Source organism: Macrotis lagotis, chromosome 8, assembly GCF_037893015.1.
Source record: "Macrotis lagotis isolate mMagLag1 chromosome 8, bilby.v1.9.chrom.fasta, whole genome shotgun sequence".
Classification (NCBI taxonomy): domain Eukaryota; kingdom Metazoa; phylum Chordata; class Mammalia; order Peramelemorphia; family Peramelidae; genus Macrotis; species Macrotis lagotis.
In genome coordinates, this window is record NC_133665.1 from 22,770,330 (window position 1) to 22,783,199 (window position 12,870).

At 33.5% G+C, this 12,870-nt stretch overlaps 1 protein-coding gene across 7 annotated transcripts in view; it reads right to left on the bottom strand.

The window, feature by feature from the left end:
• The window catches only part of SMARCA2 (SWI/SNF related BAF chromatin remodeling complex subunit ATPase 2), a 207,231-nt gene that overhangs the window by 149,428 nt on the left and 44,933 nt on the right, over positions 1 to 12,870 (bottom strand). For 6 of the 7 annotated variants that reach the window (XM_074196508.1, XM_074196507.1, XM_074196509.1 and 3 more), the window contains 2 exons: positions 10,458 to 10,584; positions 1,020 to 1,193 (listed from right to left, as the gene is read on the bottom strand). In XM_074196508.1, the coding sequence (XP_074052609.1) occupies positions 1,020 to 1,193; positions 10,458 to 10,584 (301 nt within the window). The other variant, XM_074196512.1, reaches the window with a different exon arrangement.

Here is a 12,870-nt window from a genome sequence, read left to right on the forward strand (position 1 = left end):
AAAGCAAGGCAAGAAGGACATGCATTTAGAATTACATTGGTAGAGGGAATACCCAAACCAATAATGTCAAAGATATTAAATTATTAAAGAGTGATGGGATATATATATATATATATTTATGGAACTGAAGATGGAACACAGAAAACATAATTGATTAAAAAATAAATTAGGGGAAAAAACTATCCTATTACAAAATCAGACATGGCATCATGGAAGGAGAATTGGCTTCAGAGATAAGAACACCTGGATTGCCCCTACAAATCTCTAAGATAATTCTACAGAGCTGGCCTGTATGCACAGAGGAGTTCCTTATGTCAATGTATACAAAGATACAATCCCTATCTTATTTAAATAAGATTAAAACATCTTAAAACTAGACATCAAATTAATCAAAACTAACACTTTACAGTAGAGATTTTCTACAATACAAAAAAGAATCATTACATAAAATGATATGGTTGTATACACTATGTCAAAACATATACCAGTATAGTCATATAGTTTTTTCCTTTTAATTATTCCATTTGAAGCCTTAATTATATTCAGAAACTGACTATGGCCTCAGTTATAACACATTTATATTTATTATAAAAATAGCATTTAATACCCTTTGACAATCTTCTTCTCCCTTAATGAACTGTCCATGTTCCAGGGACAACCATCACAAACATTCTACTGCTTCCTGAGATGTAGGAACAAGAAGAGAACTAGACTGAAAAATCAAGAAACTTCTGTTTGGGTCAAGGTTTTTCTACTAGATAGGCATGTGACTGCAGGCAACTTCTTTGATCTCTTTGGATCTCAGTTTCCTTCTGCATAAAATGATAGAATTATGTTTTAAATTCACTCTTTAAGGTTTAATGCAATTCCTTCATCTCTATGGTTCTCACCAAGTTCACACTGCTATGATATACCAAGGGTTTATGGTCATAAGCAATTTTGAACTACTTACTTTTTTGAATTTTATCAAAAACAGATGACAAGTTAGATGAGGGGAGTGAGAGGAGTCATCAGAATACCTGGTGCTTTTGTCTGCGCTTCCTCTCCTGTTCAATCTTCTGTTGTTTCTCAAGCTTTTCTGTCATGCGGGCTTCCCTCAGTGTTTGCCTCTTGCTGCGTTTGTAGGCTTTGGAGTTCAGGGCAGTCTCTAACGTTGTGTCTCGACGCATACAAGCTACCACTTCTTGTCTTAACTGTCAAGAGGAAAAAAAATGGGATCTCCTAAATAGAAGGTAAATGACTTTGATCATTAACACAAGATGGCTCCCAAATCTTAGTGAAGTTTTAAAGTATTAAACTTGTCTTTTACATTAACAGAATGTACTTTAAATGAGTTTTTTCCCCATTGTGTTTGGTCTTTATTACTAAGGTTTCTATAGAGTTTAATAACCTTCAGACAACTGGGGTAAAAATTATGTTAAAATACTAAAATTATATTTTCTATGCTAGTACAATTTTTCTTCTGGTAAAGGTTCATAAGTCATAAAAAATAACCATAAAAATAAAATAAAAGTCTTCCCTGATTACCTGATTTGAAATTGACATCTTTCTCTTTATATTTCTTATAGCACAGTGGCTAATGTTTCCTTGGCCCTTCTTATTATCTCCCTTGTATCATATTTATTTAGGCTCCTGTTCCATTTCCCTCCCATTATGAAAAGGTAAGCTCCTCAAAAGTTAAGAATGGTAATGTTTTTCTTCCTTGTATTCTTTCTATGTATAAACACTATATCTTGTACATAAACCAGATTTAATAATTTTTTGCTCATTTGAATTCAATACATGTAAAAAAGGCATATTTTAAATGTTGATTTATTTAGTCTTGCTTTGCTTTTCATTTAAAATTAAAATTCTCTTTTTTAGGACCATGTAAATAATGCTAATATATGATAAAAATATTTTCATTTCATATTGTGACATATTAGCAGATACTTAATATAACTCTTTTAATGGCTCATTTACAGAGAATGTAGGTATTGGTTGCAGGTTATAGTAACTTAATATATACATATGTGTGTGCGTAATATATAATTTACATATATATCAGTCAAAAAGTCTTTACTAAGACTTAGTATCAGACACTATCAAAAGCTCTGGGGGGGTTGGAATGTTTATGTGTGTATGTGTGTATGCATACATATACATACATAAAACACACCAAATCATGTGTGTGTGTATGTGTGTGTGTGTGTGTGTGTGTGTGTGTGTGTGTGTGTGTATGCTGCTATCATTTGTGAAAGTTTGGAAGCTTTTTTTTGAAATTGAATATCAAACATATAATTTATAATTTCCTATCAGATGGCCTGAAACAAAATTAAGTTTAATAATCTCTCACATGGTGGTCAGAAAAAATGCTATTCTTAAAGTCTCTCTAATGAACTTTGAAATTGCTTATGTGACATGAAAGACACAAATATAGCACTGCCCAGAATGGAATGCCCTCATCAAAGAAGGTGCTATGCTCTTTGAGCAAAGCAGAATTGAAAGTAGCTCAAAAGAAAAGCAAGATGCTCCCATTGAGAGACTCTACCCCAAATGTTCACATGGACCATTTGTGCCCATTGGAACATTCCAAGTTCATACTGGTCTGATCATTCACAGCTGGTCACATTGTAAACTGATTTTGAATTTGTTCCTCTTTTGAGAATGAAGAACAACCAACTAATCAATAAAAACTATTTGATTTAATTCTAAGTATGTAAGAACAGTTGCAAAATTCTCAAAAAAAATTTAAATCAAGAAAATTAAATGAAAACTAAATGGTAAACAGAATTATATAGCCAAAACTAAAAGCTAGCCTTAAAAGTCAATAATTGTGACACATTGGTTAACATTTATCCATTCACTAAAATTTTATCTTGTATTCTTGGTGAACAAATCATAGAATTTTCACTTAAGAAAGAGGAAATGGATTTGAAATTTTTTTCAATTTTTAAAACTTCTTGTTAGCTTTAATGTCTCTAAACTAAAACTTATTTGAACAAAAAAAATTTAAGACAATATATATTTACTACTAGATTAATTATGTCAATTATTCTACAATTCAGTTCAACAAACATCTACTGGACACCTAACCACAGAGGACAGAAACAAGTTTTGAAAGATAGATACCATTTTGATAAGACATGGCCTCATGAATTGTGAAACTTAATAGTAGAAATATAATGCCTACACAAATAATTATTGTACAAAATAATATATACAAGTGTAAAAGAGGTGTAAAATGTTATGTGAGGTCCAAGAATAGCAGTTTGTTATCAGCAGAAAAGTTGTAGAAAAAGGTTTCCAAGAGAAAACAATATTTTAAACTAAGCTTTAAAGGATGGGCATGATTTCAACAGAAAGGGAGAAGAGCATTTCAGGTACCAGAAATATGGTGACCATTGACACAATCAGAAAGTACAGGCTGTGGAGAGATCAGCTGTTCAGGCTGGTTATCACAGAGTATATAGCAGCAAATAATATGGATTAATCTATAAAAACAGACTAGTACTAGACTATGGAAGGCAGTAGGCAGGAGTTTGATTTGCATTTGTGTTGCATTTAGTAGGCAACAGAAATCCACTGGAGGACTAGAGCATGAAATACCCAGAAGCCTAGAGAACTTTAGTTTGCCAGGAGTGTTCAAGAACCAAAGATTAAAACACAACCTAAACACCACAGAGACCAAATCTAAACCACAAAATTGGGCATACTTATGTTTTTGGTTATATTCCCAAATATGCCAAGTCATGCATTTTAATTACATTGAAATACTTCCAATCATTAATAATTAATTTATCATGCTATGAAATCTTTAACAAAAAAAATTGGACAAAGAAATGCTCATTTCCACCCCTTACTAGGCAACCAATAGCAAAATTGTCCAGTTTACTTTGATGCACCAAAACATCAAAAATATAAAGCTATTATATCACACACATGCACTGATATTTACATGAATTTGTGATCTCACCAAAGTCATCCCTGCCTACATTAGTGCATATCCCAAATAATCCCTAGTTTCTTAAACCTATATAAATCTTTTCCATTTCTTTCTAAATTGTTGTTTAGTTATTTCAGTTATATATTTTTGTGATGCCATTTGGGGTTTTCTTGGCAGAAATATTGGAGTGGTTTGCCATTTCTTATTCCAGATCATTTTACAAATGAGGAAACAGGCAAACAGGGTTAAGTGATCTGCCCAGGGTCATATAGCAAGTAGGTGCCTGAGACCAGGTATGAAATCAGGAGGATGAGTTCAGGCTTAGCACTCTATACACCTAGCCATACTCTCCATAAAGTCTTCCTAATGTGATTACAGTGTTCTTCTTTTAATATTTTATGCCTATAGGGCAATTTTAGTCTTTCTGTGCCTGGGAGCACCTTCTTGTTCTTGTTATGAACCTCTCTGATTATTACTTGTTGTATATAAGTCATCCCTTATTCACAACTATCACACAGCTTCCTATTGCCCTTTAGATAACCTGCAATTTTTATCTCTGGTGGTATTCCATGATTCACAGACAAATAACAACACCAAGAGAACCCTGGTGTTTCAAATGTGAGTCTTTGTGGCAGCAAATAGGTTGGGATCATTGAAACTGAGTAATTTCTTAAATCCAACTTGATCTCCCTCCTTCTATTCAAAACTAGGTTCAGTTTACTATTCCTTTAATGTGCCTACTGGAGATATATGCACTGATGATCTAAATGAAAAACTATCTAAAATGTACACCATAATCTGAGCAATATGAATTTAGTATACAGTGGATTTTTTTCAGTTTTGGAAATGATTACTGTGCATTTCATAGAGAAGATTTTCTTATAGTCTGAGATTTCACAAAATCCATGCAATATTATCTGCATACTTGAATAGTCAGTCTCTTTCTGTCTAAGGGGACTTGCCTTTCTTTTTAGATGGAGTGCAGAATATCTTCCATGACACCATTAGTACTGCAGAGAAGCACATTCCCTTGGTAGATGTTGTGCTTAATGTACATCTTTAGCTAGTCTTTGAACAGTTATTCTCTCAGTTACATCTGTCATGCAATTTTTTAGGACATTGGACTCAGCAGATGCCTCATTTTAAGGAGAGTTTTTAAAACTATATTTTGTTCTCCTTTGGCCAATCCTCTTTTAAAGTCAACAAAGCACATGTGCAGAATGATGCCACATTTTTTTGCACCTCATTCATCTGGGTTAATATGAAAAAAAGAAATCTTCTGGGAAAGGCTGCCTATTTCCTTCTCATTGTCATCAATACCCAAGATGAAGGCACAGCATTCATTCTTGCAATGAGCATTTATGAACCAATAGCTGTGTGCTGAGCACTTTGATTTTTAAGAGCAAGGACTGTCCTTTACCTTTCTTGGATCCCTTACACTTAGAATAGTGCCTAGCACAAGGAAGATGTTCAATGACAGTAGACTGGCTAGATGTTGGGGGAGGTTATCTTATCATGAAATAAGAAATTAATATAGCTATTTATAATGCAAAGTATTACATGACTAAGTATTCTGAATGCAAAAAAAAGTTTATGTGGTCTGAGCAGGAAAAGTTTATAATTAATTGGGGGGGGATTTGATAGGTAGGAATTAAACAGATGAAGGGGGAGAAGGCTGACAATCATAGTAAAGAGGTCCCATGGAGGTGGGGAAGAGAGTATTCAGTTCTACTTAAGTATATAGATATAACAAAAGTAAGGTGGTATCAAATGTTATGGAACATACATCAGATTTGAACTGTTTGATAAACAACTGGTTTCTCTGTATCTAATGCCTCTCTGAGCTTCATTGACTAAAAAGATAGTATTTCAGAGGTAGAAGGAAACTAAGAAGCCATTCTTATCAATTCCTAAATGAATAATTTTCTTTACAATGTAATCAACAAGTAATCTTGAAGACTTCCAATGAAGGAGTAAGCCATTATCTCCCAAGACTCAGTTTCAAGTTCCAGTAGCTCTAGTTAAGATTTTTTTGTTCTCTTTAATCATAACAGTCCTTCAAATATTTGATAGTTACAATAACATCTTTTCCCTGAACTGGAACTGGACTGTTCCTTCAGCAACATGATCTCAAAAACTATCATCATCATCATCATCCTAGTTGTCCTCCTCCGGACTATCACCCTTGAACAACTTATCTCTGTCTGCTGTTAGCAAAGGGAGGCCTGGGATTTGACCAAACAGATACAGATTAGGTAGAAGAAAGAGCAGATTACTTCAAATGAATCAAGGCCTTCTAAAAGATCCTAAGCAAAAGAATGCTTTACCCCACCAAAAGAAAACCATGGTATCCCAACTTTCAACCACATGATATAAAATTTTAGGGAATGATGGTACCTTTCTGACATATCAGCATATGTGGGTGCTTCCTTGAAGATCTATCAACAGCATTATATAAAGTAGGATTCCTTGACATTTGAATTTTTTTCTCTTAAAAGGTCTATAAATGGCAGGGAGTACTTCTCAGGAATGCATTTCTACTTAATAACTGGCAATCATTTATTGAGCATCTATTGTTTGAAGCCGATTGTGATAGGCCCTGGCAGAGCTGCAAAGTTTAGAGAATATATCTTATTTCATTGAGGCTGCACAGAAATTGGTCAGAAGTGAGTGACATCTTGTCATAACCATTTTTGTTTTGTTTTATTTTTATAAAAACAAAATCTGTGACCTCTTTCATTCTTTAAGGCTCTTCTCTGAAATACCTTTCAAATTGATCCCTGAAGACCTTTAAATGTGTCACCTCCTATATGGATTTCTTCCTCATTTCTAGGCAATCTTCTCAACTTCATTTTCTTAAATGGCCCCTCGGCTTCCTCATACAATGTTTGAGATAATGCAGTAGTAGATCCAAATGAAGTAGTTCCATTGTCAACAGAGATGAGAATAGGTTAGAATAGAAACACTTAAGAGATCATTTCCATTTCTAATATATTGGTCATCCAGCCAATTTAATCTAATCATCTTGGGTTTAATGCCTTTTGGGAAATGTGGGTCTTCCACCAAGCACTCTTCTCAAGTAACTTTTGGTTTTTTTGAGGCAAAGATGTTCATTATTTTCTCTGTAATCTGAACAAATGAACTTATTTATTCCTATCTGGTATTTCCCTTGGCTGCTATAATTCTCTGCTTAGCAAGATTAATACTTTTTTCTATCTACTTTATATCAACCAAGTTTTTTTAGGACATAATGATCACCAGAATCATTGTCAGAATCATGCCCATTTTCCAGAATTGAAAGCTTACTTCAAAAGGTCAAAGTAATGCTACTGTCATCACTCATAAAGTGATCTTTCTTTGTCTTCTGATCTATGCTAGTTTTGAACTTTAAATATTCAGTGATTTGACTAACAGTGGTCTAACACTCACAGTTGATGGACATGTTGAATCTCCTTCAGTAGTAATTCATTTATTGTGCTCTTCAGGTTCTCAAGGATCCTCTTCTTCCAGTAAATATTTGGACCCCCTTTTCCCCCTGATCCTAAACTGTGTTTTTCAACATAAATTTACTTTCTTCTCCTGTGTTCACTTTCACACTGATGCCACCAATTGGTCTATTAGATCAAGTCTAAATAGGCACATCAAGATTCTCATTAGCACATTTGCCTCTTTATCCTCTATAATGATTTTTAGCATATCAGTTGCAATGATCTTCATAGAAATATGCTTGCTTACACTCATCCTGTGGCAATTTGACCAAGTATCTCATGAAATATTGTATTATATTGCTTTTGGATACATGAAAACAATTCTGCCAACTCCTTTACTTTATGTTCCAAAGAAAGCCTGTGAGTCATATTTCCATTTACCTACAACTTTTTTTCTATCTTCTGACTTCCTTTAAACTAAGAATGTAGCCAAGGATGTGGTTCAGTTCCTCCAGTAGTGTTATCTATTTTACTGATGATTTCAGAAGAACTTCACATTTAGAGAAGTCAAATCAGTGTTAGCAGAGTGTCTAAGAACGTGAGATTCTCAGCACTTTACACACACTCTTACCCATACTTCTATCACTGATACTACAGAAGTAGGACTAAAGGGTGATTTCTTTTTAAATTCACAGGCTGCCATGGGCAAAAAATGCATGACTTAATGGGGTCAACTTTCCAGTGATAAGCCTCTCTCCCTCCATGTGTTAGGTCACTCCTCAGACAGCAGACTTACCTTGCTGTCTGGTATATATATATTTGGAGCTGGTTTTGATCCATCAAACCTGCTGGAGCTTTGGGTCTATTATTCTAGCATTCAACATTCAACAATACAAGTTACTTCCCATAGTACAGTGAGTCAGCAGAGTGAGACTTTGGTAGACGTAATCCCACCCTCATCCTAAAATAGGCCTTCCAGATCTAAGGTTATCAAAATGTTTCCTCAAGGATAGGAGAAAGACCTGCTATCTAGAGATCCCAAATAATTTTATCATGCTTCTTCTAATTTGAGGAGTATAGGATGCATTTATTAGTTTTATTTTAAGGGGATTATAGGAAGGCTTTATTGGCTAGTCCTAGACACCAGACCAGGTAGCCATGAAGCCAACAAGGTCATTTGAGTATCTGCCCTGTTTCTCCTGGATTAGTACCTGACCACCTGGATTAGAACCTTACCACCTGGATTAGTACCCTCTGTGCCAGACCTGGACCTCTAGGTCTTTAATAACCATATCCTCAATCAAAGGAGTGCTAGAGCCAGTATGAACCAGTTGCAGATAGCCAATTGTTAAATTTTCAGGGTGAGCATTTACATCTTAGAAATTGGTAAAGCTACAAATTAGTTTGATTTATTCTTCTTTTGTCTAGACTTAAGTAAATGATGGAAAAAAATGTTAAAATGCAATTTAAATCTAAAAGTATATGATGGGCACATTTTCCCCCTAAAAGTTGATTGTTAAAGGTTTACCATCAGGCCACAGCTACCAGGCTTTTTTAAGCTTCACATCTTTGAGGGACCTTTAACTCAGTTGATTGACATTCCAATTAATGCAAATCAATCCATTTATTCTACTACATCTGTATCTGGTCCCAGATACCAAATAAAGCTTCACTTTTACATTTTTCACATAGCTTTTTTGGCTTCTTCCCTGCTTTACTTTCTTACTTCTTTCTCTAGGTACTGCAATCAAGTCAGTAATATCATCACTTCTGGTCACTACTTCCTTATGTGTATTGTCTTTTCCTGATAGAATATGATCTCCTTGAACAAAGGAACAATTTCTCTCTTCTAAAAAAAAGTTTCTCTAATACAGTGAACTTAACATTTGTCCTGCCACTAAAAACCTACTTTGATACCAACTTATTGCATAGTTGTGATCCAAGGCTATTGAAGATTGTGGCACAAGATTATAAACTTTACTAAAATTAACAAGAAAAATATATTTTGAGTATGGACCTAGCAAAGTACTGTACTGTACATGTGTCTGTCATCTAAGAGTCAGTCTAAGTTCTAAGAAGCTCACCTGTTGGTACCATAAGGTAATGAGTTCATTACCCATGAGGTAATCAAATTTTTGGCCATTTTAGCTCTCAAAAGTTCCCTATAAAGTGGTAGATCTGAAAAAGAATAAACACCCATGCTAAGGAAAAAAAAAACTATGAGTCTACAAAATGCTGAAAAAAATAAGAGACATAAATTAAGTCATAAGGCAGCTAGGTGGTGCAATGAACAAAACCCTGGACTTAAGAGTAAGGAAAACCAGAATTCAGATCCAGTCTCAGATACTTATTCCAAACTATGTAACCCTGGGCAATTCATATAACCTTTGCTGGCTCATAAAATGAGAATAATAATTGCATTTACTTCATACGGTTGTTATAAGGGAAAATTAGATAATAATGTAAAGTGTTTTGTAAATTCTTAAAGCACTATATAAATGTTAGCCACTATAATCATTAATGTATTGAATGAATATTGTTTTGTGTGTGAACTTGAAGAGCCAAATTATAGTCTTGAACTGTCTCAGGGATTGTAAGAAGTATTTTTTTTATAAAATTTTATGAGACATTAATATAGTAAAAGAGTAATGCACATGTAAAGAAAGCCTTTCATAATCCTTATTAATTTCTGACAATCTTTTATGCCTCTAAAGAAACATTGTTCTACCACAATTATTCAATCTTCTTTTTTTTGTTAGAGCCATAATGGTGAATATGAGATGTCACTTGCCAAAATATTGCACTTATAACATCGCCATGGGATGGAAGAAAAATCTTTTCAGAGATCTCCAATAAAATATGACCTTTTTCTCCTTCAAATCTAACACATCTGAAAAGGATAGAGGGACAGAAATACTAAGAAACTAAGCTTACTTTGTCTCTAATACTTCTGATTACATGTAGCAAATCCAAATGGTAAACTTTTTTATAAGCTTCACATTTTGTGACAATCTTCTATGAGCTTTTGGGATTGTCACAGATTATATTATGTGAAGCAATTATATTTATTTCCTATATTTCAGGTTCAGTGAGAAAGACCTTACCTGCCGTTGAAAATTCAGTAACCTAAGAGCCTTCAGTTCCACTGTAGCCTTGGTTCGTAAATCTGGTGGCAAAGAGCCTGGCAAATTTTCCAGTTCTTGGATTCTATGAGCTATACGAGCCTGAAGTCTAAGAGATAATAAAAGGGAATAGGGTTTAAGAAGTAGTTAGTACTTAGTCATAAATGACAAGCAATAATTTCTAATTTAAATTTAAAACAAAATATATTACAGATTCCCTTAGCTAATTTCCAATATCTAAGTAGATTTTATAATAGTAGGGTACATTGAGAAAATAAAAAGAAACTTTTGCATTATCCAGATAGATGCCACCAATGTGTTGTTTATCATACTATACTTTCCATATATATCTTTTTTCAACAGTTCAGATTAATCTACAAATTATAATAAGAAAAACTTATATGGTAGCATAGGCATAGTAGGTATTTCATGTTTGTGAAAGTAAATTGAATTTACATTTTATGGACTAGGACATTTAACTTTTCCAATCTCTTTCACTGTTGTTTCTGAAAGTATACGGAGAGAGTGGAGAGATGATGCTTCAAATTCACAACTTTCAGTTCTATTCCCAGGTAACCCAGTTATTCTGATTCTCTGACAAAACACTAACAACAATCATTACAGCAAAAAAGCCAAAATCAATCAGGCACACTGAGGTCTCGAAAGTGACCCAGTGTGTGTCTTTTCAGCTACATCTTCTAAATTTTAATTCCTTGACCAACCTTTGCTATTTTTAAAGAAGGAAAAAAAAGGCAAAAGAAAATCTTTTAAAAACCAATAAAATGGTGTAAAATGATATGAGGCATATTTGCCAATTCTAATCAGTTAAGAAAATGGTTAAAAGTTTCACTTTGGTTATACATTTTAGTCACAATTTGAAATATAATTGCCAGTAGCTTATTATTATAAATGAACAATGTGAAGTAAGCTATTGCCTACAATTATTATAAATTAGCTGATATTATCAGAGCTATCATATGTTCTCCAATTATTTCAATTCACCTGAACTATTTGTTCACAACAAAGATGCAAACCACCTATCTTTAATGGACCTTCAACTATTGTCAATTCATCTAATTCAATATGGAAAGAAACTTAAAAGATCATTATTTTATAGATGAGGAAAGTATGAAGAATAAAAATTAAATGTCTTGACTGAGACCACACACATGGCAGTCACAGAATTTGAAGTCAGCTTTCCAAATTATGTTGCTTCAATCTTTATAGATCACACCTTCACAAAGAAATCTCACAAAGAAAAACATTATTAATGAACCCACTGGAAATGCTTCTCTGCATACCTAGCTAATATTATTGGTCTTTGAGAAGGTTTATTCTCACAGTTCTTTCCAGTATAGTAGAACAAGCCAGAGCTTCCAGAAGAAGAATAACCAATTCAGAGTAAGAAGGCCCCAAGATCACTTAAGTGTTAACTCTATTATTTACTTGCTGTATGATTTTGGACAAGCCACTTCATCTACTCTCTGCGATTTGGTTTCCTTACCTATGAAATGAGAACAATAATACTTGCACAACAACTTTACAGATTTACTGAGATTTAAAGGAAAGAATGTTGTTAACAATGTTTTAGAAATCTTAAGAGGGCATATGAATATCAGTCACTGTATATGAAATTCTGTCTTTAAAAAAAATTCATATAGCATCAAACCTAAACTCATTTTTTCAAAGTTGATATTAAATTTCTACTCAACTGACCTCTACCACAAATCTTTTATGCTCATAAATTTAATTGATTAAAAGACTTTTCCATTTAGAATTTCTTATTAGAAAGAACAAGTAGCAGAAAATATCCTTGAATTGGTTTAAAGTATTGTAACATCCAACTTTTCAAGCATGTGTATAGTTTAAATGATGAAAAAAAAAATCTATAAAATCCTCAAATATTAATCTGCTATAGAATATATCTTTCACCAAGCAAAATGAAATGAGAAATTATGATGTTTAGCTTTTGAGTTCTTATATTTGATTATTACATATTTATCAAAGACTGTCCTGATTTTACTACACTAAAATAGGATCTTCTAGGATATTCATTTTCCATTTTTATTAACAAAGACATTCAAAGTAAGAAAAATTAAAAATGAGTATCTCAGTCTAGTTAGAAGAATAACATTCTTCTCTGCTATGCTTCCAAAATAAACAAGTGGGAAACCAGAGCCAAACAAACAATTAAAATTACAACCAAGAACAAAGTAGTGGTATGGAAATAAGATATTACAGAACTATTAGAGGGCTTTTCTAAAGAGACCTTTCAGGGGCAGCTAGGTGGTGTGGTAGATAAGAGTACTGGCCCTGGAGTTAGGAGGACCTGAGTTCAAATACAGTCTCAGACACATACTAATTGCCTAGCTGTGTGACCTTGAGCAAGTCACTT